Source organism: Salvelinus sp. IW2-2015, linkage group LG14 (genome assembly GCF_002910315.2).
Source record: "Salvelinus sp. IW2-2015 linkage group LG14, ASM291031v2, whole genome shotgun sequence".
NCBI lineage: Eukaryota > Metazoa > Chordata > Actinopteri > Salmoniformes > Salmonidae > Salvelinus > Salvelinus sp. IW2-2015.
Window position 1 is genome coordinate 15935120 of NC_036854.1, and position 24405 is coordinate 15959524.

At 42.5% G+C, this 24405-nt stretch overlaps 1 protein-coding gene across 1 annotated transcript; it reads left to right on the top strand.

The window, feature by feature from the left end:
• The first annotated feature begins 513 nt into the window (after nucleotides 1-513).
• cd109 (CD109 molecule) lies at nucleotides 514-23849 on the top strand. Its single transcript, XM_070446768.1, has 32 exons — nucleotides 514-685; nucleotides 887-915; nucleotides 1458-1697; nucleotides 1846-1971; nucleotides 2417-2456; nucleotides 4037-4118; nucleotides 4334-4427; nucleotides 4567-4705; nucleotides 4840-4949; nucleotides 5340-5618; nucleotides 5775-5876; nucleotides 6124-6186; nucleotides 6308-6484; nucleotides 6682-6834; nucleotides 8421-8498; nucleotides 8624-8693; nucleotides 8795-8909; nucleotides 10735-10849; nucleotides 12170-12283; nucleotides 13568-13786; nucleotides 14016-14157; nucleotides 14874-15050; nucleotides 15137-15218; nucleotides 15331-15559; nucleotides 15665-15836; nucleotides 17711-17901; nucleotides 18775-18930; nucleotides 19067-19132; nucleotides 19805-19938; nucleotides 20140-20296; nucleotides 23010-23112; nucleotides 23218-23849. Exons 1-32 carry the CDS (start codon nucleotides 517-519, stop codon nucleotides 23409-23411), a joined length of 4317 nt encoding a protein of 1438 aa, XP_070302869.1. The 5' UTR covers nucleotides 514-516; the 3' UTR covers nucleotides 23412-23849.
• The last annotated feature ends 556 nt before the right edge of the window (nucleotides 23850-24405 follow it).

A 24405-nucleotide genomic window follows, 5' to 3' on the forward strand; every position in this document is an offset into this window, starting at 1 on the left:
AAGTAGCCTATGGGGGAAAAAAGTACATGCATCTAATTGCAGTAACTGAACTACACATTTCCAAACATAAACATAGTGATTGAACAAGAACATGTTTTAGGAAAGAAAGGTTTTAAGTGAGGTGTTTTTTTCGTTTGATATGGTTGGTGGAGAGTATATGTATTCTCTGGGGACAGAGTAGGTGGAGTTACTTTATAACATGTGTGAAGACAGTCACTGAAAGGACTTGGTTCCATTGATCAGTGAAGCACTTTGGTGTGTTGTTAATGGAAATGGAGTGGTTTCAAGTGTTGGGATTTCTTGGATTATTTGTCGTTTTCAGTGGAGCCCAGAACACACCAAGGTATGGGGAAAAAAATGGTACTTCAAAAGTATTCTAGACAAATGGATTTGCAATCCTATACTTTTTCCATTATCGAAGATGCTATACTTATTTGTCGTTATAGAGGATATATATTTTTTAAATGGCCTCCCCTATTTTCAAAGTTCTCTATCCTCTTTTCTTTCAGGCCCAGCATGGCCCCCGGCCCTTCATACCTGATCTCTGTTCCGAGGGTGCTACGGCCTGGTGTCCCCATCACACTATCAGTCACTATCCTCACCAAGGCGGTGGAAGTCCAAGTCGTTACTGAGATTGTTAATGGTAATAACACTGTTGTCACAGAAACAACCATAATTCAAGGAGGTAAGATATTATTTTAAACTCAACTTTTAATATTTCTGTTTATACGGTAAATGTTTGCTTGGATTTTGTTTCACACGTCGAGCAGCAACCTTGACATTTCGCTCTAATGATGTTGTATGATTATCAGTGCTTTAACTCAATTGATTATGACTCAGTTGATGTTAAACATCCCTTTTTCTTTATTCCATTTTCTTCATACAGGTTCTACTGAGGTGCTGGTTCTTTCACCGGTAAGTATTCATTTTTCTGAAATGCATAATGTGTATGCTTACACAATATAAAAACAATTAATTCAATAAAAGTAGCAATTAGATGTCAAAGCTATCATCTATACATGGTATGAATGAAGATACACATTTTATAGTGGGAGTAATGTTGTTACCATTTTGGTTACTTGAGTTGTATTCCCCCTTTCAAAGTAGAGACAGTATTTTTATAGTATGTGCTGTTGATCACAGAATTGTTGGTCACAGGCACATAGAAAATTCCTCTTCAGTTTTGGTATTCAACTCTGAGGTCCCACACAATCGTTTTTACAGAGAGAGGCTTGGATCAGGTGTATCTTTTGTGTCAGGTATAGCATAAAAAATGGGATATTATAAACCACCACAAACACGACAAAGTAAGTCGCGTTCGAAATTTCACCGTCCACCATTGTGTCTGAGATAACAGTACACCTTAGCCTTGACTCGTGTCTGCCAGAATACTTGAATACTTCTTCTTCCTGACCCTCTTTGACCTTTGACCTATTCTGCTATTCCCCCCTCTACAGATCCCTGACAGTGAACTGAGCTATTGGCACCCCTACACGCTGGTGGTCAAGGGCTATGTCGGGATGGGCAATATGGTGTTCACCAACTCTACGGTCCTGCGTTTTAACCCCAAAAGCTCATCCACGTTTATTCAGACAGACAAGGCCAACTACAGGCCTGGGCAGGTTGTGAAGATTCGGGCAGTGTCCATTTACCCAGACGGCAAGCCATATATGGGCAAGATAGATATTATCATTAAGGTGTGTGTTACTGGTACCATGTCAAGTGGGTAATGTATGAACATTCAGTGTGGAAGTGATAGCAGGTGGATGGAATGGAAACTTGAGATATGAAATTATGATGGCCAGTTGATCATTCTCATTTCCTTTTATGAACGCTGTGGGCCAGGATCCTAAGGCAAACATGATCCGGCAGTGGTTGTCATTGGACAGTGTTCTGGGTGTTCTGTCCCAAGAGTTTCAGCTGTCTAAGAATCCATCCCTTGGCAAGTGGACCATTGTGACGTCTGTCAATGTAAGTCCTCTTAAAATTTGAAGGACTATGCTAACGTTTTGCTGCTCAAAACATTGAGTGGTGATTATAGCTTTATTAAGGATTTTCAGGGTGATGCAGGCTATATATTTCATCTTGGCGATATTTGATCTCGTTAACAGTTGGCCTTGGGGCTTGAATGTGTTTTTTGTCTGCAAATGTTTTCATCTTCAGGAATAATTGACACTAAATACTCATAATAAATGAGTGTTATTTAAAAAATGTGTCTTCACTGAAACGTGTCTTCTGCGAACTATTACACAAAGACAGCCCCCATCGTGTTGTTTTAATCAAGGGAGAGTAGATAACTACAACAAAACTGGCCAGACGTTTCAAAAGTCTTCCTGTAGGAGGGCTAGAAACAAGCAGTGCATAGTTCATTGTGCTAAAATGTGGTCACCTCTCACATTTTCTCTTTGTCTCGCAGGAAGTTGTGAGTGAAAAACAATTCAACGTGGAACATTATGGTAAGATCGCTTTGATCAACGTTACATCATTGTTAAGCTGTACCTTGTCCATAAGTTCTGGTTCCTCCCTATATTGTTCAGAACAAAGGTAGATGACCCACCAAGGGATACTCACTGACTCTCTCTCATTTTGAACATGACTAAAGCTGAACTATTTACTCAGACATTAAACTTAAGCTAATAAGCTATACATTTTTATTTACATAAACCAAACACATTCAATATGGTACATTTAGGTTGTAACTAAATAGGCTGTGATTGAACTGCATAGCATTTACTTTTTGTGTACTTCAATATACACTACATATACAAAAGTTTGTGGTCACCCCTTCAAATTAGTGGATTCGGCTAATTCAGCCACACCTGTTGCTGATTCGAGCACACAGCCACGCCATCTCCATAGACAAGCATTGGCATTAGAATGGCCTTACTGAAGAGCTCAGTGACTTTCAACCTGGCACTGTCATAGGATGCCACCTTTCCAACAAGTCAGTTCAGCAAGTTTCTGCCCTGCTAGAGCTGCCCCGGTCAACTGTAAGTGCTGTTATTGTGAAGTGGAAATGTTTAGGAGCAACAACGGCTCAGCCGCGAAGTGCCAGGCCACACAAGCTAACAGAACAGAGTACTGAAGCGCGTAACGTGTAAAAATCGCCTGTCCTCAGTTGCAACACTCACTACCGAGTTCCAAACTGCCTCTGGAAGCAACATCTGCAAAATAACTATTCATCGGGAGCTTCATGAAAGGGGTTTCCATGGCCTAGCAGCCGCACACAAGCCTAAGATCACCATGCGTAATGCCAAGCGTTGGCTGGAGTGGACTAAAGCTCAGCACCATTGGACTCTGGAGCAGTGGAAATGCGTTCTCGGGAGTGATGAATCACGCTTCACCATCTGGCAGTCCGACAGATGATTCTGGGTTTGGCGGATGCCAGGAGAACACTACCTTCCCCAATGCATAGTGCCAACTGTAAAGTTTGGTGGAGGAATAATGGTCTGGGGCTGTTTTTCATGGTTCGGGCTAGGCCCCCCTAGTTCCAGTGAAGGGAAATCTTAATGCTACAGCATACAATGACACTCTACGATTCTGTACTTCCAACTTTGTGGCAAGAGTTTGGGGAAGGCCCTTTCCTGTTTCAGCATGCACAATGCACAAAGCGAGGTCCATATGGAAATGGTTTGTCGAAATTGGTGTGGAAGAACTTGACTGGCCTGCACAGAGCCCTGACCTTAACCCAATCGAACACCTTTGGGATGATTCGGAATGCCGACTGCAAGCCAGGCCTAATTGCCCAACATCAGTGCCCGACCTCACTAATGCTCTTATGGCTGAATGGAAGCAAGTCCCCCCAGCAATGTTCAAACATCTAGTGGAAAGCCTTCCCAGAAGAGTGGAGGCTGTTATTTCAGCAAAGGGGGAACCAATGCCCATGATTTTGGAATGAGATTTTCGACGAGCAGGTTTCCACATACTTTTGGTCATGTAGTGTATCTTGAATAAAAATACACATTTGAAAAGCTTTTGCTGAGGTTTGTGTGTGATTGTAATCGATTTCAATGAATGTTCTTTGTGTTTGTTTCAGTGCTGCCCAGGTTTGAGGTGTGGATAGAGGCTCCCAGTGTCCTTCATCATGATGATACTCTCTGGGGCATGGTCACTGCTAAGTAAATCAGTTTGATAATGTTTTACCTTATGGTTTGAACAAGGCTATGTGTTTTGTGCACATGTACTTGAAGAAATAGTGTCTTATAAGCCCATATGGGCTGGGCGCAAAATGGTGTATAACACTGAAAATTCAATCAAAACGATTTGGTTCAGATCATTTGAAGGTCCCACTGCAGCAAGAGGGATTGTAATCTACTCCCTCTCTATCTCACAGATACATGTATGGGAAGCCTGTGCAAGGTCACATGAACATAACCTACTTGCATCGTTTTCATGGCATCGGTGTGAGTTCTGATGATCATAAAGAGGTAAGTTTGCCCACCCCCACATGTAATTTGTAATTTTAGTCTTATGAATCACATAAGGGATCCTGTTGGCATTTGAATGACATTCATGAAACCTGAAGTGGAGATCTCTGATGATTCAGTGTTTGTCATTTTTATACAGATTCACGGCTCGACGGAGTTCTCTTTTGATGTGCCTGACTACCAGGCCATGTATAAACGATCTGCAGACAACATGTATGAGGATTATGAGAACGATGAGTTTCTTACCATCATAGTTTATGTCACAGAGTCCCTGACAGGTAATCATATAGTTATTTCAAACCATATAAGTTCGATTCTGTACACTCATTTCTTATTGAGAATGAAGAATAACGCTCTCATTCGGAGTCGACTGTTACTGATCTATAGAATCTGTTGTTTGTTGATTTTTAAGGACTGACCTATCACAGCACTATGGAGGTGGGTGTGGTTAAATGTAGATATAACCTTGCCTTCCGTGGATACCCCAGCTATATAAAGCCCCCTTTGAACTTCACCGCTGAGGTAAGCGAAATTACAAGTCTACAGAGTATTGTTCAGTTGCGTGGGTGTGGAAATAAATGGTAAGCTTTCCATGACCAAACACATCGGCGCAGCTCTGACAAAAGTAGGTTAAGTAGCTTTTTCACGTTTCGTATTATTACGCCTGTTTTCATGCAGCGTGATCAGTGATACATGAGTAGGGCATATCGTGGTTTCAGACTACCTCATATCAATGCCATGGAAACAAACGTACTACTATAAGTGTTTGTGCCATACCCAGGACCCGCAGAACGCTGTGCCCTACTACTCTTAATTCTCATCACAGAAAACAATAGAAGTCATTATGATCTTTGGAGTATGGATGTCATGTCCTGAAACACGTTTAGTTTACAAAACCCCTTGTTCTTGCAGCTGAAAATATCCACGTACAACAAGCGGCCCCTGACTCGAGAGGACCAGGGGAAGACTGTTACAATCTCCGTAACACAGCAAAGGCACAGTCCATGGAGCTGGAAGCTGGACGACTTGGGGTTAATGCTGCCTCGCGTGTTGCTAAACTCTACTGGTCCTGGCCTCCCTCCAATGCCAGATGAGATACCAGTCCAGACAATGGTTTTACCTGTGCCTGCAGACGGGGTCATCCCCATTCACATACAGCTCTCAGATAAGGTGGCAACACTCACTGTAGATGTAAGTGGCCTTTCAAAATGACTGTTTCAAAATCACTGCCAACTTCCAACAATGTACAGTGTCTCTCTTTGTATTGAACTGTACCTGGGTCAGGTACCGCAGTACGTGGTCAAAATTAAGATATCATAATTTGTGATAATATTTCTTTTTTTTTAGGCTTCATTCAAGGACGGCTATAAGATGCTACAGGTCTATAGCAGCTACAAGTCCCCCAGTAAATCGTACCTGCAGATCCAGAAGTTCCGTTCAACTCCACAGGTAGATCTCACAGGGATGGTTAAGACATCCAGTGATTAAATACGTGTTACCAAATGACTTTGTCCCTCCTAGGAGATTTGAAGGAAGTCATGCTGAGACTGAGGCCGCAGATGTCATAGATGTGTGAGATGCCTTAGGCTTGAGCACCTTGCGCTAAAAATGGACCGTTTCATAAACGCCAGCAACATGGCGAGATCCTCGTGATATATTTACTCTAAGCAATGAACCAAACCTTTATTTTCTGAAGGTTGATGTCCCGCTCCAGTTGACACTTCAGAGCAATTTCCCATTGAAAGAGTTTCACTACCTGGCAAGTACCTCAAGCAGTTTACCTGTCATATAACGATACCTTAAAAGATTGATCCTCAAGTTAATCTCATCAGTTAGTATCCAAAGGCTCAGCATTCTTCTCTTGTCTCCCCTGTTTCCAGGTGATGTCCAGGGGACAGGTGCTGTCTTCTGGAAGAGGCAGCTCTTCTTCCCTCACCCTGACCCCACAGGAGTCCTGGGCTCCCTTGGCCTGCATTGTCGTATACTGTGTACATTCCGATGGAGAGATCTTCAATGATGCACTGCATGTTCCCATCGCCCAAGATCTAAAAAACGAGGTAGTTGCCATCGGTTGTTTTACTTTGAACATTTGCTGCGCCAGCTCAAGGTGCAGATTGAGACCCCCGCTGCCCTTCATCATATCTCTAAACTGAATCGTTGGAATAAGTAACAGTTAACCTAGCAGTATAGTCATTCATGATCTTGACTGTGATATTCTGCCCCAGTATATTGTGGTGTGCCCTCTCTCTGGCAGGTGTCTCTGAGCTGGAGTGAGGACAGGGCCAGGCCTGCTGATGAGGTGTCTCTCAAGGTGTCTGTTGCTGAGCCCGGTTCACTGGTGGGGATTCTGGTGGTGGATCAGGCAACACGCTGGCCGCACTCACACAATGACATCACCAAGGACATGGTGAGGAAGACCAATGTTGTAAAAGGGAAAAAAACTGCCTAAAAACATGCGTGAACTTGACTGCCACAGAATTCAGTAATATAAGGAAAATGTATGTAAGCAGATACTGTATGTACTTCTTGTTTTGAAAGACATTGTTTGTCTCACAAAAGAGTGCGATCCATTCTGTAACCTTGGGCTAGATAGTACCAGTGATGACACAGGGATGGGCAACTTTGTTGGGGGTGGGGGCCACAAAAAATATGAATTTACCCACACATGCAGTCAACTGATTTGTGCAATCAATCCAACTGTGCAGTTAAACTACTTAACTCTCTTAAATAAATGCTTTATACCAGTAGCCAAGGCCGGCCCAAGCTTTTTTACTGGCCCCCGTATTTTTAATGAACCTTTATTTAACTCGGCAAATCAGTTAAGAACAAATTATTATTTACAACGACGGCCTAGGAACAACTGCCTTGTTCAGGGGCAGAACGACAGATTTTTATCTTGTCAGCTCAGGGATTCGATCTAGCAACCTTTCAGTTACTGGCCCAACGCTCTAACCACTAGGCTACCTGCCTTCTTGAAGGTGAAGATACATTTTTCCTGCAAATTTCCTGCAATTCTATACATTTTGCCACGGGGCAGAGAGACAATGTTGCAGTTTTAAAGTAAGTTTACTGCAATTCTACACATTTTGCCATGAGGCAGAGAGAACATTTTGCAACTAACACGTCATGCAATTCTACTCATTTTGCCATGGGGTAGAGACATTTTTACAGTTTTTAAGCTAATGTCTTGCAATTCTACACACTTTGCCATGACTTATGCCATGTTAATATTACATCTGAGTGAGAAGGACTAACAAAATCAATGGGGGCCTTCTGGAGGTCAAGTTCCCTGGGCACACGCACGGTTGGTATTCGGCCAACTTTAATACAAGTTTAGATAGCTGGATAGACTAACACACCAATCATAAAATGGTTAGCTGACATGGTTAATTGAGTGACTGTCAGTAACTGACATAACACGAGAGAAACTACTGATGCACAACCACATTTCTAAATTGCACCTTGTGTATTCTACTATTCTAACTCAACAGTAAGTTGAGACCCAAATTGTTTACTTTATTGTTGTTTCAACCCTCTTCTATCCTCTCCTCCTTTCCTTTCCTGTCCTTCCTCATTCCCCTTTCAACAGTTCATGGATCTGGTAACAACAACAAAAATACATATTTGGAAATTGATCCATGGGCCTACAAAAGGGGGGAGATTTTTGTTGTTTTGTGATTCCCTACAGCTTTTCAATGTCTGACTTTAATGTGCACCACACATATTTTTTTATTTGATTTATTTCATCTTTATTTAAACCAGGTGGGCCATTTTACATGATATAATATCCCGTGCAAGTACACCTATGAAACACTTCCTATTGCCCCCACCCAAGTATCGGTCAGGTGTAAACGAAGTCACTATGAACTGTCTGTTTTGAACCTGACCAAACAGGTTTTAACAATGCATTATATTTTTGTCTCTAGCTGTTTTGTTGTGCTGTGAAGGTTGTAACAGTAGGAGGCTTTAGTGAATGATGGTGTTTTTTCTCAGGTACTGGAGGAGATGGCAGAATACGACAGAAAGACGACAGGCGACATGAGAATGGGAGATCCCTACTCCATCTTTACGGTGGCTAGCTGTGACCTTGACAGGCGCATCAGATGCCATAACACCATCACACATACTGTATATCACATTCCTAGGAAAATGTGCATGTTTCTTATGTTCTTTGTGATTGTTTGCTACATCCCCAGACATCTGGCATCATGGTTTTGACAGATGCCAAGTTGGAGAAGATGGGGGAGCAATTGAGACCTCAATTTCGTAAGCGCAGATATAACTACCCACAAAGCACATTGTGACTCCAGTATGCCTATGTGCAGTATTTGTCTTGGCTGTATTAACCCCTGTGTACCCTACAGCAGGGGAGGGAATCCAATTGCCTGGAGATGAGGGGGATGATATGGAACAGGAGGAGCAGGAGCCTCGGGAACGCAGGGACTTCCCTGAGACCTGGCTGTGGCTGGACACCAACACAGGGTGATGGACAGTAACCATGGTCCATAATATATATATACATATACAGTGGGGAGAACAAGTATTTGATACACTGACAATTTTGCAGGTTTTCCTACTTACAAAGCATGTAGAGGTCTGTAATTTTTATCATAGGTACACTTCAACTGTGAGAGAAGGAATCTAAAACAAAAATCCAGAAAATCACATTGTATGATTTTTAAGTAATTAATTTGCATTTTATTGCATGACATAAGTATTTGATACATCAGAAAAGCAGAACTGAATATTCTTGGTAAAGAAACCTTAGTGTTGCAATTACAGAGATCATACGTTTCCTGTAGTTCTTGACCAGGTTTGCACACACACTGCAGCAGGGATTTTGGCCACTCCTCCATACAGACCCTTCTCTCAGATCCTTCAGGTTTCGTGGGCTGTCGTGGGCAATACGGACTTTCGGCTCCTCCTCAAAAGATTTTCTATGGGTTCAGGTCTGGAGACTGGCTAGGCCACTCCAGGACCTTGAGATGCTTCTTACGGAGCCACTCCTTGTTGCCCTGGCTGTGTGTTTCGGGTCGTTGTCATGCTGGAAGACACCAGCCACGACCCTTCTTCAATGCTCTTACTGAGGGAAGGAGGTTGTTGGTCAAGATCTCGCGGATACATGGCCCCATCCATCCTCCCCTCAATACGGTGCAGTCGTCCTGTCCCTTTGGGAAAAGCATCCCCAAAGAATGATGTTTCCACCTCCATGCTTCACGGTTGGGATGGTGTTCTTGGGTGTGTCATCCTTCTATCCTCCAAACACGGCGAGTGGAGTTTAGAGCAAAAAGCTCTATTTTTGTCTCATCAGAACCACATGACCTTCTCCCATTCCCTCTGGATCATCCAGATGGTCATTGGGCAAACTTCAGACGGGCCTGGACATGCGCTGGCTTGAGCAGGGGACCTTGCGTGCGCTGCAGGATTTAATCCATGACGGCGTAGTGTGTTACTAATGGTTTTCTTGAGACTGTGGTCCCAGCTCTCTTCAGGTCATTGACCAGGTCCTTCCGTGTAGTTCTGGGCTGATCCCTCACATTCCTCATGATCATTGATGCCCCACGAGGTGAGATCTTGCATGGAGCCCCAGACCGAGGGTGATTGACCGTCATCTTGAACTTCTTCCATTTTCTAATAATTTGTGCAACAGTTGTTGCCTTCTCACCAGCTGCTTGGTATTGTCCTGCTGTAGCCCATCCCAGCCTTGTACAGGTCTACAATTATCCTGATGTCCTTACACAGCTCTCTGGTCTTGGCCATTGTGGAGAGATTGGAGTCTGTTTGATTGAGTGTGTGGACAGGTGTCTTTTATACAGGTAACGAGTTCAAACAGGTGCAGTTAATACAGAGTGAGTGGAGAAGGAAGGGCTTCTTAAAGAAAAACTAACAGGTCTGTGAGAGCCGGAATTCTTACTGGTTGGTAGGTGAATCAAATACTTTGTCATGCAATAAAATGCAAATTAATTACTTAAAAATCATACAATGTGATTTTCTGGATTTTTGTTTTAGATTCCGTCTCTCACAGTTGAAGTGTACCTATGATAAAAATGACAGACCTCTACATGCTTTGTAAGTAGGAAAACCTGCAAAATCGCCAGTGTATCAAATACTCGTTCTCCCCACTGTATATATCACACACACACACACACACCCCCCACACCCACACACACAAACACACCACACACACACACACACACAAACACACACACACACACACACACACCACACACACACACAACACACTTTAATTAAATGTGCATTAATCCGACTTTTACTGATAACATGCATTTCATTGTTTTGGTCACAGGGATTCTACCACAGCTGAGTTCCCTCTGACTTTACCGGACAGCATTACTACTTGGGTAGCCACTGCCTTTGTCATGTCTGCTGATCTGGGCCTAGGCATCATTGACCCTGCAAAGGTACTGTATATACACCTTTAGAAAGAAAAGGAAAAGCTTCACACTCTAATATCTTCCGTTGAGTATTTTATTTACCAACTTCTCCTGTACTATATCCTCAACGGCGCCCTGATCTGCATTGTTGGCGCCTTACGAGTCATTGTTCATTCCCAGATAGACTTACTCTACTCTACTTTACTCTACTCTACTTTACCTCTATGATACTCTACTTTCATGTACGATACTCTACTCTACTCTACTTTCTTTTATACGACTACTTTACTACTCTACACTACTCTACTCTACTTCTACTTTCATCGCCGGTACTCTCCTCTAAACTACTCTACATTACTCTACTTTCATCTACTTCTCTACTCTACCCTTTCATCTTCTCTACTCAACTTTCATCTACGATACTCTACTCTACTTTCATCTATCTCTACCTTTCATCTTCTCTCTCTACTCAACTTTCATCTACGATACTCTACTCTACTTTCATCTACTCTTACTCTTCTATACCCTTCTCTACTCTACTAAATCTAAAATACTCTACTCTACTCCTCTACTCTACTCACCTTCATCTACTTTACTCTACTCTACTTACACTCTACCTTTTCTACTCTACTTTCATCTACGATACTCTACTGCTCTACTCTTCTCTATTCTACTTTCATCTACGATACTCTACTATACCCTTCTCTACTCTACTTTAATCTGCAATACTCTACCTACTTTACTCTACTTTCATCTACCCTACTCTACCCTTCTCTACTCTACTTTCATCTACGATACTGTACTGTGCTCTATCCTATCCTTACTTTCATCTACGATACTCTACCTACTGTTACTCTACCTCTCTACTCTACTTTCATCTACAATATCTCTACTCTACCTTACCTCTACCTTCATCTACTCTACTTCTACTTCCATCTACTCTACTTTACTCTAACCTACCCTTCTATTCTACTTTCATCTACGATACTCTTACTAATACCTTCTCTACTTACTTACTTAAATCTACAATACTCTACTCTTCTCTACTCTACTTTCATCTGCAATACCCTACTCTACTTAAATCTACAATACTCTACTCTTCTCTACTCTACTTTCATCTGCAACACTCTACTTTACTCTACTCTACTTTACTCTACTCTACTTTAATCTACTCTACTCTACCCTACTCTACTCTACCCTTCTCTACTCTACTTTACTCTACTCTACTTTAATCTACTCTACTCTACCCTACTCTACTCTATCCTTCTCTACTTTCATCTACGATACTCTACTCTATTTTTCTCTGCTTGACTCTACCATCCTCTCCTCTCCCTCTTGTGTTTTCAGCTCACAGTGTTCCAGGACTTCTTTCTGTCCTTGAATTTACCTGCTTTCATCATCCGAGGAGAGCTGCTGGTCGTGGAGGTCACTCTCTTCAATTACCTCGAACAGGATCTCGAGGTGAGCTGCATTGTCTGGCATCAATGTGCCTCTCAGATGTCTCTTGCATAGCCACTTTGATATTATTTACTGTGTTGAGAATCTTTCACTACAGTCAGTGGTGTAAAGTACTTAAGTACAAATACTTCAAAGTACTACTTAAGTAGTTTTTTTTGGTATCTGTGCTTTACTTTACTATTTATATTTTTGACAACTTTTACTTTTACTCCACTACATTCCTAAAGAAAATAATGTACTTTTTACTCCTTACATTTTCCCTGACACCCAAAAATACTCGTAACGTTTTGAATGCTTAGCAGGACAGGAAATGTGTCTAATTCACACACGTATCAAGAGAACATCCCTACTGCCTCTGATCTATCAGACTCACTAAACACAAATGCTTTGTTTGTAAATTATGCCTGAGTGTTGAACTGTGCCCCTGGCTATCTGTAAAAAAAAAAAAAAAAAAGGAAAATGAAGTCGTCTGGTTTGCTTAATATAATAAATATTTAATGATTTAGACTTTTACTTTTGATATTTAAGTACATTTCAAAGCAAATACTTTTAAACTTATACTCAAGTAGTGTTTTACTGGGTGACTTTCACTTTTACTTGAGTCATTTTCTTTTAAGGTATCTTACTTTTACTCAAGTATGAAAATTGGTAACTGTATTATTTCCTTATTTGACACATTCACCGTAACATATTTAAGCAGTAAGGCCCAAAGGGGTATGGTTATATGGCCAATATGCCACGGCTAAGGGTTGTTCTTAAGCACAACACAACACGGAGTGCCTGGATACCGCCCTTAGCCGTGGTTTATTGGTAATATACCACAAACACCCAATGTGCCATATTGCTGTTAAAACTGATTACCAATGTAATTAGAGCAGTAAAAATAAGAGTTTTATCATACCTGTTGTATACGGTCTGCTATACCACGGCTTTCAGCCAATCAACATTCAGGGCTCGAACCACCCAGTTTACAATTACAAATAGAATCCTGTAATGGAGTTGCAGCCAGAACAAGAATGAACCAGTTTGAATGTTTACATGCTAGAGGTAACAAAGCATTGTACCTATTAATCCAACAGGGACCTATCCCAGAAATATCACTCCCCTCTAATCCATTTATCATAGTTCTAATCTGTAATATTGTTACGGAACAAACATTTGGGGGTTAAGAACAGTTTGGTTTACCTCGAAATACATTCCATGTCTTTTGAGAAGCGTGTAATGTGATCTGGGCGACTTCCCTTTCTTCCCTTTCTCTCTTTGTTTGCTCTCATTCTCCACTTCCAGGTGATGGTGATTGTTTCCCAGAGTGACTCGTTTGAGTTTGTCTTCCCGGACAATGAGGAGCTCTCTATGGCCAGTACACGTACTGTGTCTGTGGGGAGTCAGAACGGAACCTCTGTCCTATTTCCCATCAGGCTACTGGTCCTGGGGGAGATCCCAATCTCGGTCGAAGCCAAATCGTCTGTGGCCTCTGACGCCGTCCGCCGGATGGTTCTGGTCAAGGTACAGGTCACAAGTTTCACTTTACTTTGATAAACGTACAAGTCAGCGAAAGCAATTCATTTTTCTCCTTATTGGAGTATCAAATTAATTTGTTAGTTATTTCAGCTCAAACACAAAAAATCTTGTTCTTGTTAAACTTCTTCAAAGGACTTTTCAGTCTCACCCAGGTTGTATTGCATATTATTGTTCCTTTGTGCGTAATGATTTTTCATCCATGTTGTTTTGGTAGCCTGAAGGACTTGAGCAGTCTATTTCGAAGACCATGTTTCTGGAGCTGGTGGGGTCAGAGAAAAGCCTTTCCAGGGAAGTGTCGTTCACCTTCCCTGCAGATGTTGTGGAGGGCAGTCAGCGAGCACAAGTGACTGCAGTCGGTATGTAAACACATCCAGCTTGGCCTCTTCCACTCCAGTCACAAGCTAGTGACCCAAAACTCATTGTCGATGGTCTTATAACGAGCATAGTCACAATATATTAGACCTCTCTATCACCACTTTACCCCTATAAAATGACGAAGTGAACACTCTTTGAAAACACGGGAGAAAGAATGTCAAGCAAAGACAAAGCCTTAAACACGTTGAATCCGTGAAATTTCCGTGGAAAATACTGACATGTTTGGCAACGCTTCGTTCTCTTTTTATGGTCAGCAGCTGTGTGATTGTTTTCTTACCCTTCGGAGGAATGGAATCCTAAAGAGTGATGCATCTGTCACTCTAGTCAACCTGTCAATCTAGCAGGCTACTTTGGATGCTTGTGTTTGTTGTCCGGTAAACATGCTTGCTGTTTAAGTGGCAGCTCTTGTAAATATGTCAGGGAAGAGCAAGTCTGGTTGTTACTTGTTAGGCTAATTGTCTGTCACCATATTAAAAGAAAACCTTTTTTTTTTTTTTTTTTTTTTACTTAAGCTGTCACCACGTGGGCTCCTTTGGATGTTGACAGGCCATAGATATCTTAATCAATTATTAGTGTTCTCATTCCTAATTCTATGGGATGAGCTGTCAGTCTGGGGATGCATTGTGAGAGTTAGACCAAGATGTCATTTCTCATGGTTTCTGTCATCTTTTCTTCATTTTCTTTCTTGGTGGAAAAGGTGACATCCTTGGACCGTCCATCATGGGCCTGGAGTCCCTCATCCAGATGCCTTCTGGTTGCGGGGAGCAGAACATGATCCACTTTGCTCCCAACATATATGTCATCCAGTATCTGACCGCGTCTGGACAAGCTGACCACGATACCTTGATTAAAGCCACGTCTTACATGATGAAAGGTGCTAATAATACCAACTCATGCCACTAAGCTGAAATGTGTACGATGAAGATGAATAGTTAACCTTTTTGTCTCTCATCCATGTAGGATATGAACGTGAACTGTCCTACCAGAGAGATGACGGTTCCTTCAGTGCTTTTGGGGATAGTGACTACTCTGGAAGCACATGGTGAGAACTTGGCGTCTGTCTGTCTGTCTGTCTGTCTGTCCGTCCGTCCGTCCGTCCGTCCGTCCGTCCGTCCGTCCGTCTGTCTGTCTGTAACCCTGTTTTCTCTCCGAAGGCTCTCTGCGTTCGTACTGAAGTGCTTCCTGCAGGCAAGGCCCTTCATCTCCATTGATGGCAGAGTGCTGGTCAGTACCGCCGCCTGGTTGGGGGCCCAGCAGGGGAAGGATGGGGCCTTCTTGGAGCCCGGCCGGGTCATTCACACTGAGCTCCAGGGAGGCCTGGATGGCCCTGTATCTCTCACAGCCTACGTTCTCATGGCTCTACTGGTGGATGACATCTACAAGGTGGGAGTCATGCTACCATTAGATTCTGTGCTACAGTATTTGGTTTGTTAAATCTGAGCCTGTTGAATCTCTGTGGTTGACGTTTTCTCTGTTTCTATTATTCAGAACATGTATGCGAGCCAGGTTTCCGGGGCCCTGGTGTTTTTGGAGACCAGGCTTGCTCTAGGCATCTCCAGTAACTACAGCCTGTGTCTGGCCACCTACGCTCTGACCCTGGCCAACAGCGAGAGTGCAGAACGAGCGCTGGCACAGCTGATGGGACGAGCAGAGATGAAGGGTAAACACTTAGGGAGTTGGATGGGGATGGATGAGACACCTCTTTACCAAGGTGCTGGTTACATCTAAAAACATTTCAAGAGGAATTTAGAAAACACACAATTGTTATTTCTTGATTAAACTTTCTTGATTTCTGCATGTTTAATAGTATGTTATTCTATATACAGTTGAAGTGGGAAGTTTACATACACCTTAGCCAAATACATTTAAACTCAGTTTTCGACAATTCCTGACATTTAATCAGAGTAAACATTCCCTGTCTTAGGTCAGTTAGGATCACCACTTTATTTTAAGAATGTGAAATGTCAGAAAAATAGTAGAGAGAATGATTTACTTCAGCTTTTATTTCCATTCCCAGTGGGTCAGAAGTTTACATACACTCAATTAGTATTTGGTAGCATTGCCTTTAAATTGTTTAACTTGGGTCAAACATTTTGGATAGCCTCCCACAAGCTTCCAACAATAAGTTAGGTGAACTTTGGCCCATTCCTCCTGACAGAGCTGGTGTAACTGAGTCAGGTTTGTAGGCCTCCTTGCTCGCACACGCTTTTTCAGTTCTGCCCACAAATTTTGTACAGAATTGATGTCAGGGCTTTGTGATGGCCACTCCAATAACTTGACTTTGTTGTCCTTAAGCCATTTTGCCACAACTTTAGAAGTATGCTTGGGGTCATTGTCCATTTGGAAGATCCATATACGACCAAGCTTTAACTTCCTGACTGATGTCTTGAGATGTTGCATCAATATATCCACATAATTTTCCTCCCTCATGATGCCATCTATTTTGTGAAGTGCACCAGTCACTCCAGCAGCAAAGCACCCCCACAACATGATGCTGCCACCCCGTGCTTCAGGGTTGTGATGGTATTCTTCAGCTTGCAAGCCTCCCCCTTTTTCCTCCAAACATAACAATGGTCATTATGGCCAAACAGTTCTATTTCTATCAGACCAGAGGACATTTCACCAAAAAGTACGATCTTTGTCCCCATGTGCAGTTGCAAACCGTAGTCTGGCTTTTTTTATGGCGGTTTTGGAGCAGTGGCTTCTTCCTTGCTGAGTGGCCTTTCAGGTTATGCCGCTATAGGACTTGTTTTTACTGTGCATATAGATACTTTTGTACCTGTTTCCTCCAGCATCTTCACAAGGTCCTTTGCAGTTGTTCTGGGATTGATTTGCACTTTTCGCACCAAAGTACATTCATCTCCAGGAGACAGAACACGTCTCCTTCCTGAGCGGTATGACGGTTGCGTGGTCCCATGGTGTTTATACTTGCGTACTATTGTTTGTACAGATGAACATGGTACCTTCAGGCGTTTGGAAATTGCTCCCAAGGATGAACCAGACTTGTGGAGGTCTACAATTTCTTTTCTGAGGTCTTGGCTGATTTCTTTAGATTTTCCCATGATGTCAAGCAAAGAGGCACTTAGTTTGAAGGTAGGCCTTGTAATACATCCACAAGTACACCTCCAATTGACTCGAATTATGTAAATTATCCTATCAGAAGCTTCTAAAGCCATGACATAATTTTCTGGAATTTTCCAAGCTATTTAAAGGCACAGTCAACTTTATGTATGTAATCTTCTGACCCACTAGAATTGTGATACAGTGAATTATAAGTGAAATAATCTGTCTGTAAACAATTGTTGGAAAAATTACTTGTGTCATGCACAAAGTAGATGTCCTAACCGACTTGCCAAAACTATAGTTTGTTAACAAGAAATTTGTGGAGTGGTTGAAAAACAAGTTTTAATGACTCCAACCTAAGTGTATGTAAACTTCCGACTTCAAATGTACAGCGCAAGCCTTGTCTTCTAGATGTTGTCGTTGTTGATGTAGTTAATTTGTGTTTCCCACCATTACTTCCTCTGTTTGCAGACGGTGTTCCATCCTGGAGTTCATCAGGCATAGGACTTTCTGAGTCGTGGCAGCCGCGCTCCGCAGACATCGAAATGGCTGCCTACCTGCTGCTCTCCCTCCACAAGCTATCAAGGCTGGAGGAGGGCTTCAGCCTCATGAAGTGGCTCAGCCAGCAGAGGAACTACTTGGGAGGATACAGCTCCACACAGGTAAGGAAGGAAGGGTCAGTCTCTGATCCCATATCAGCAAGGCTGGTTCAGAACATATGCATTTCAAGGGTCACTGTGGGTCAGTGACGAAACCCAGATCAGTTAGACTGGGTCAGAATAGAAGCATTTAAAGGGTCAATCTCTGAGTCCAGATCAGTTAGGTTGGCTCAGAACATACTGCATTCCAGTTTCACTGAATATAACCAAAAGGAACATTCACAAAACCAAAGAGAACAATCCTCTAGTTTAGTGTCTATGGAGCCTGTTCTGTGTCAGTCACAGGGATTGAAATGAAGTCTCTCAAGTACTGTGAGGCACGTTGTGATAAAATGTACCACTTTACCCAAAATCCCACCACGGACAGAGTTAGGGTATAACAAGATATTAGGGGCCCAAGGGCTTACAAGTGATACACAGTGAAGATAGGAGTAAGGACCAACAGGCTGTATTGAGCTGGCATGCAGCTACCCGTAGAGCTGGAGAGAGGATAATAACACCAACGGGGGAGAGGGAACAGCTGCTCTGTCTGTGTCAAATTGTTAGGGAGACTGTTTTTGGTTGGCTGGGCTAAAAGAAAAGTTATTGTAAGCAGCCCAGTCCGTGCTCAGACGCTCAAACAACATCCAAAGCAAAACCAGATATTGGTTTCATTCTGTGGGAATTGGCATTCATTTATTGAAAGGGTTTTTCGAAAATGGCCTCTTCTTGCCTCCACATTTGGAAATTAAGTCTATGGCTGTCCCAAATGGTACCCTATTCCCCTTCATAATGCACTACTTTTGACCAGGGCCCTAGGGCCCTATATAGGGAATAGTGTACCATTTGGGACTCAGCCCGGAGTCTAGCTGCTTTATTGTCCCTTTCTCTCCTCAGGATACAGTGATAGCCCTGCAGGCCTTGTCTGAGTACGCAGTCTACAGTGGGTCTCAACTCATCAATCTCCACATTACAGTCAACACAGCACCCTCAACCACAGTGGCCAGCTTCCACATCAACTACACCAACTATTTGCTATACCAAAGCCGAGAGGTGAAATAAAAATATCCCCATTCAAATAAATATCTAAAAACTATCTACCGATAAAGAACAAAGCAGCACATGATTCTCCAGGTTGGTGCCACCTTAGTGATGATGTTGCAACTGATTGCAGCGATTTACGTTTCAGATCGAGACAGGCAGAGAGGTACGCTTAAAGGTTTCTGCCAAGGGCCAAGGATTCGCTCTGTTTCAGGTACCGATAATCTTAAATGTACTTGATGTCATGTCTGCCAGCAATGTCCATCAATCTCAATAATGAAAATCTGTCACCTTGGATTTACGATCATAATAGTAACCCCACCATGCCGAACAATGCTGTGTCAGTAAGAGAGTACATGACATTACAGACAAAAGCTGAGCCACCCCAGTTGCTGGGCTATTGTAGTATTCACACGAACCCCATGACATAGAGGTTGCCAGTGCCTAGAACATTGTAATTATCAAGGTACAACACATGAAAACAAAATGTTCAACTGCTGTGAATGATTACCCAGCCTCCTGTATCATACCAATGACTAAACTCATATCAAAAGGATAAGAAATAACCAAAATATATAGTAAAAATGTCCACTTTGCAGTGTTATTGAGTGCAACTATCTCATGCCGACACTGTCTGATTGTGTCCCAGGGAGTTTGTGGTGGAGCCTCCTGCTGGAAAGTGGCCTGTAGTCTCAGTCTTCTTGTCCTGTTTTCATCCCTGTGAATGGGCTGCAACAAATCAGCCCGTAGTCAGTTTGAAGAAAACATTCTGTCTGTCAGTTAAACAATGGAAATTTAACTTGCCTGTAAATTGTTTAGATTTTCCTGTCCTTTATTTATATCTCTCAAATGATTTGTTTCTCTCTTTCTCTCTCTCTCGCTCTAGTTTAATGTGTTTTACAACTTAGAGAGCAGAGGGTTGTCACGGAAATGGAGAGATGCTGCACAGGAGGCGTTTGATTTGCACATTGAGTTGTTTGACACGAACATGTACTACATCCATCTTTACATTTGCACAAGGTAAGGGTTAGGGTATGGCTTGGTAACACACATTTGCAACTTAAAAAGGAAAAACAAGAAAGAAAACTCTGTTTTTCGATCGCCTGCTGTTAAATAAGACAGATATTGGAAAGGACCACATGGTCTGGCGTGCCAGTATGCTACTAAAAGTTTAATACCTACCACGTTTGAGACAGCTATTTATGTATTTTTCTCTTCCAGTCTGTTGGAGGGCCAAGGCATTAATCAGACTGGCATGGCCATTCTAGACGTGGGCCTTCTCAGTGGCTTCATCTTGGCTCAGGATGGCATCGAGACCAACGATGTGGTTCGGAGAGTGGAAACGCCTCCGGGGAAAGTCATTCTCTACCTGGACTCTGTAAGTGTTACTATTATTTATACAGTATATATATATACCAAAGAATGTTGAAGACATTCTTTGGTACCCTTCCCAAGATCTGTGCCTCGACACAATCCTGTCTCGGAGCTCTACAATCCTGTCTCGGATCTCTACAATCCTGTCTCGGATCTCTACAGTTTCTGTCTCGGAGCTCTTCGACCTCTTGGCTTGGTTTTTGCTCTGACATGCATTGTCAACTGTGGGACGTTATATAGACAGGTGTGTACCTTTCCAAATCATGTCCAATCAATTGAATTTACCACAGGTGGACTCCAATCAATACAGTTCATTCGGAAAGTATTCAGACCCCTTTACATTTTGTTATGTTACCTACCTCCTTATTCTAAAATGTATTAAGTTGTTTTTCCCCCCTCATCAACCTACACCCAATACCCCATAATGACAAAGTAAAACTAGTTTTTTTTTAAAAATTTTGAAAAAAATAAATAAACTGAAATATCACGTTTACATAAGTATTCTGACCCTTACTCAGTACTTTGTTCAAGCACTTTGGTAGCGATTATAGCCTTGAGTCTTCTTTGGTATGATGCTACAAGCTTGGCACACCTGTATTTGGGGAGTTTCTCCCATTCTTCTCTGCAGATCCTCTCAAGCTCTGTCAGGTTGGATGGGGAGAGTCGCTGCACAGCTATTTTCAGGTCTCTCCAGAGATGTTCGATCGTGTTAAAGTCCGGGCTCTGGCTGGGCTACTCAAGGACATTCAGAGACTTTTCCCAAAGCCCCTCTTGCGTTGCCTCAGCTGTGGCTTAAGGTCGTTGTCCTGTTGGAAGGTGAACCTTCGCCCCAGTCTGAGGTCCTGAGTGCTCTGGAGCAGGTTTTCATCAAGAATCTCTCTCTACATTGCTCCGTTCATCTTTCCCTCGATCCTGACTAGTCTCCCAGCCCCTGCCACTGAAAAACATCCCCACATCATGATGCTGCCACCACCATTCTTCATTGTAGGGATGGTGCCAGGTTTCCTCCAGATGTGATGCTTGGCATTCAGGCTAAAGAGTTCAATCTTGGTTTCATCAGACCAGAGAATCTTGTTTCTCATGGTCTGAGAGTCCTTTAGGTGCCTTTTGGCAAACTCCAATCGGGCTGTCATGTGCCTTTTACTGAGGAGTGGCTTCCGTCTGTGCACATAAAGGCCTGATTGGTGGAGTGCTGCAGAGATGGTTGTCCTTCTGGAAGGTTCTCCCATCTCCACAGAGAAACTCTGAAGCTCTGTCAGAGTGACCATTGGGTTCTTGGTCACCTCCCTGACCAAGGCCCTTCTCCCCCAATTGCTCAGTTTGGCCGAGCCGCCAGCTCTAGGAAGAATCTTGGTGGTTCCAAACTTCTTCCATTTAATAATGATGGAGGCCACTGTGTTCTTGGGGACCTTCAATGTTGAAGACATTCTTTGGTACCCTTCCCAAGATCTGTGCCTCGACACAATCCTGTCTCGGAGCTCTACAATCCTTTCTCGGATCTCTACAGTTTCTGTCTCGGAGCTCTTCGACCTCTTGGCTTGGTTTTTGCTCTGACATGCATTGTCAACTGTGGGACGTTATATAGACAGGTGTGTGCCTTTCCAAATCATGTCCAATCAATTGAATTTACCACAGGTGGACTCTCAATCAAGTTGTAGAAACATCTCAAGGATGATCAATGGAAACAGGATGCACCTGAGCTCAATTTAGAGTCTCATAGCAAAGGATCTGAATACTTAAATACATACTGTACGTAATAAAGGCATTCCTGTTTTTTTATTTTTAATACATTTGGAAGAATTTCTAAAAACCTGTTTTTGCTTTGTCATTATGAGGTATTGTGTGTAGATTGATGAGGGGAATACAAAACAATCTATTAGAATAAAGCTGTGACGTAACAAAATGTGGAAAAAGGTAAGTAGTACTTTCCAAATGCCCTGTACATATCCTCACCTCTCCCCCTACGTGTGGTACTGTTTGTCTCTGTGTGGTGTGAGGTGTATCTTCTACTACAGTACTGTGTGTGTGTGAGGTGTATCTTCTACTACACGTACTGTGTGGTGTGAGGGTGTATCTTCTACTACAGTACTGTGTGGGTGTGAGGTGTATCTTCTACTACAGTACTGTGTGGTGTGAGTGTGATCTTCTACTACAGTACTGTGTGGTGTGAGGTGTATCTTCTACTACAGTACTGTGTGGTGTGAGGTGTATCTTCTACTACAGTACTGTGTGGTTTGGGTGTATCTTCTCTACAGTACTGTGTGGTGTGAGGTGTATCTTCTACTACAGTACTGTGTGGTGTGAGGTGTATCTTCTACTACTGTACTGTGTGGTGTGACTGTGTGGTGTGAAGGTGTATCTTCTACTACTGTACTGTGTGGTGTGAGGTGTATCTTCTACTACTGTACTGTGTGGTGTGAGGTGTATCTTCTACTACTGTACTGCGTGGTGTGTCTGCTGGTTCATGTAACAAGACCGTCAATAGGATATACCCTGTGGCATCTCTCGTTCAGACAATGGTGAGGAGGAAACATATCCCGTATTGAGATAGATCTTGAAACTCTTGAGTACACAATTGTTGTCATAGGTACTCATTATAGATAGGGAGGCCTTGGAAACATTAGCCAGAAGTCAAACTTGTGTTACACGACCTCAAGTTCACTGTTCAGCAGGGAAACCACCTCTCGTTTTATTTCTCATGTTGACTCCCTCCTCAGGTGACAATAGAGGAGATGTGTGTGAAAGTCCCTCTAGTCATGGACTTCAAGGTTGCCAACGTCCAGGATGCAACGGTTCTCATCTATGATTACTACGAGCCCCGTAAACAATACTTAAGTTTCAACACACATTCGAAAATGAGGCATGAGATTACTTGGTGGACTTGTGCCTGTAAACTCATTGTTTCCTTTCTTGTCTCATACCAAGGGAGGAAGACGGTGAGGACATACCAGTCCTATTGGAGGTATGACATGGGCGCCTGCTCATTCTGTGGGGAAGACTGCAGCCAGTGTAAAGGACAGATGGCCTATGTGTCTAACAGTGTATCTGTCTCCCACCATTGCCACCATGTGGCCACTCTCGCCTGTTCTCTCCTTGTCCTCCTGGCCTGCAGCTTGTAAAAGAGATCTGTATAGACTTGTTATACCATTTGGTTGTTTAATAATAAGTGGAAACTGATTTTACTGAATAGGTTCGGGAAGTGTGAGGTATTTTTTTTTCTCAATCAAGGTTTTATTAAATCTTGCTCTGCAGTATATTTTGTCTTAGGCATCTCAAAGTCATGCACTGGAATGTTTGTAAAATACTGTTTAGAACTTTTTATTGGACTTTTAAGTGAAATATAAATAGAGGTACCAGAGCGCAGTACATTACAGGCATATTATGCATTTATTTGAATTCTTCTTGTCATCACTTTTAAGGCATTAATGAAAAGTACAATATAGTATTTCACAATTAATGTAATGACTGACTGTCACAATCTGATATGTCTTCATATGTTGGGTATGATCGTGTACAATGTAATATACAGTCTGTTAAATAAAGAGAAAGACACCCTTCTCTGAGAGCCGACTGACTGACCTGAGAGGAGTTGAGAGCACTATGGTAATACAGGTGTAGGATCTTAATTTGATCACCCTGTTGTCGCAGGAAATGTCCTGCACAGTAGGAAAATGAAAACGTGTCGTATGTTCAAGGTTTAAAAAGGCTTCTAAAGTTTGTAATTTCCACTTAAACATGTCAGACTTGATTTGCCCTAACTAAAAATGTATCAACCCCTACAAAAATATCCATTCATTATAATTCACACAATAACTCACATTTCCTGTTGCTGCAGGATTATTTTCCTGCTGTGACAAACTGGTCAATTTAAGATCCTACACCTGTATATACTCAAGTGGCTGGCAACTGGAAACGGCAGAACAGATCAGACAACAAATAGTTCACAACACCTCCAGCCCCTCATGCAGACCTTTTTGAAGTAAATGACAGACAATATGCATTGGCGCATACTCTCCGGGGAATACTCTCTGGGGAATACTCTCCGGGGAATACTCTCCGGGAATTACCCATTACAGAAAGAGTGGGGTTTTAAAGATCCAATGCAGCTGTTTT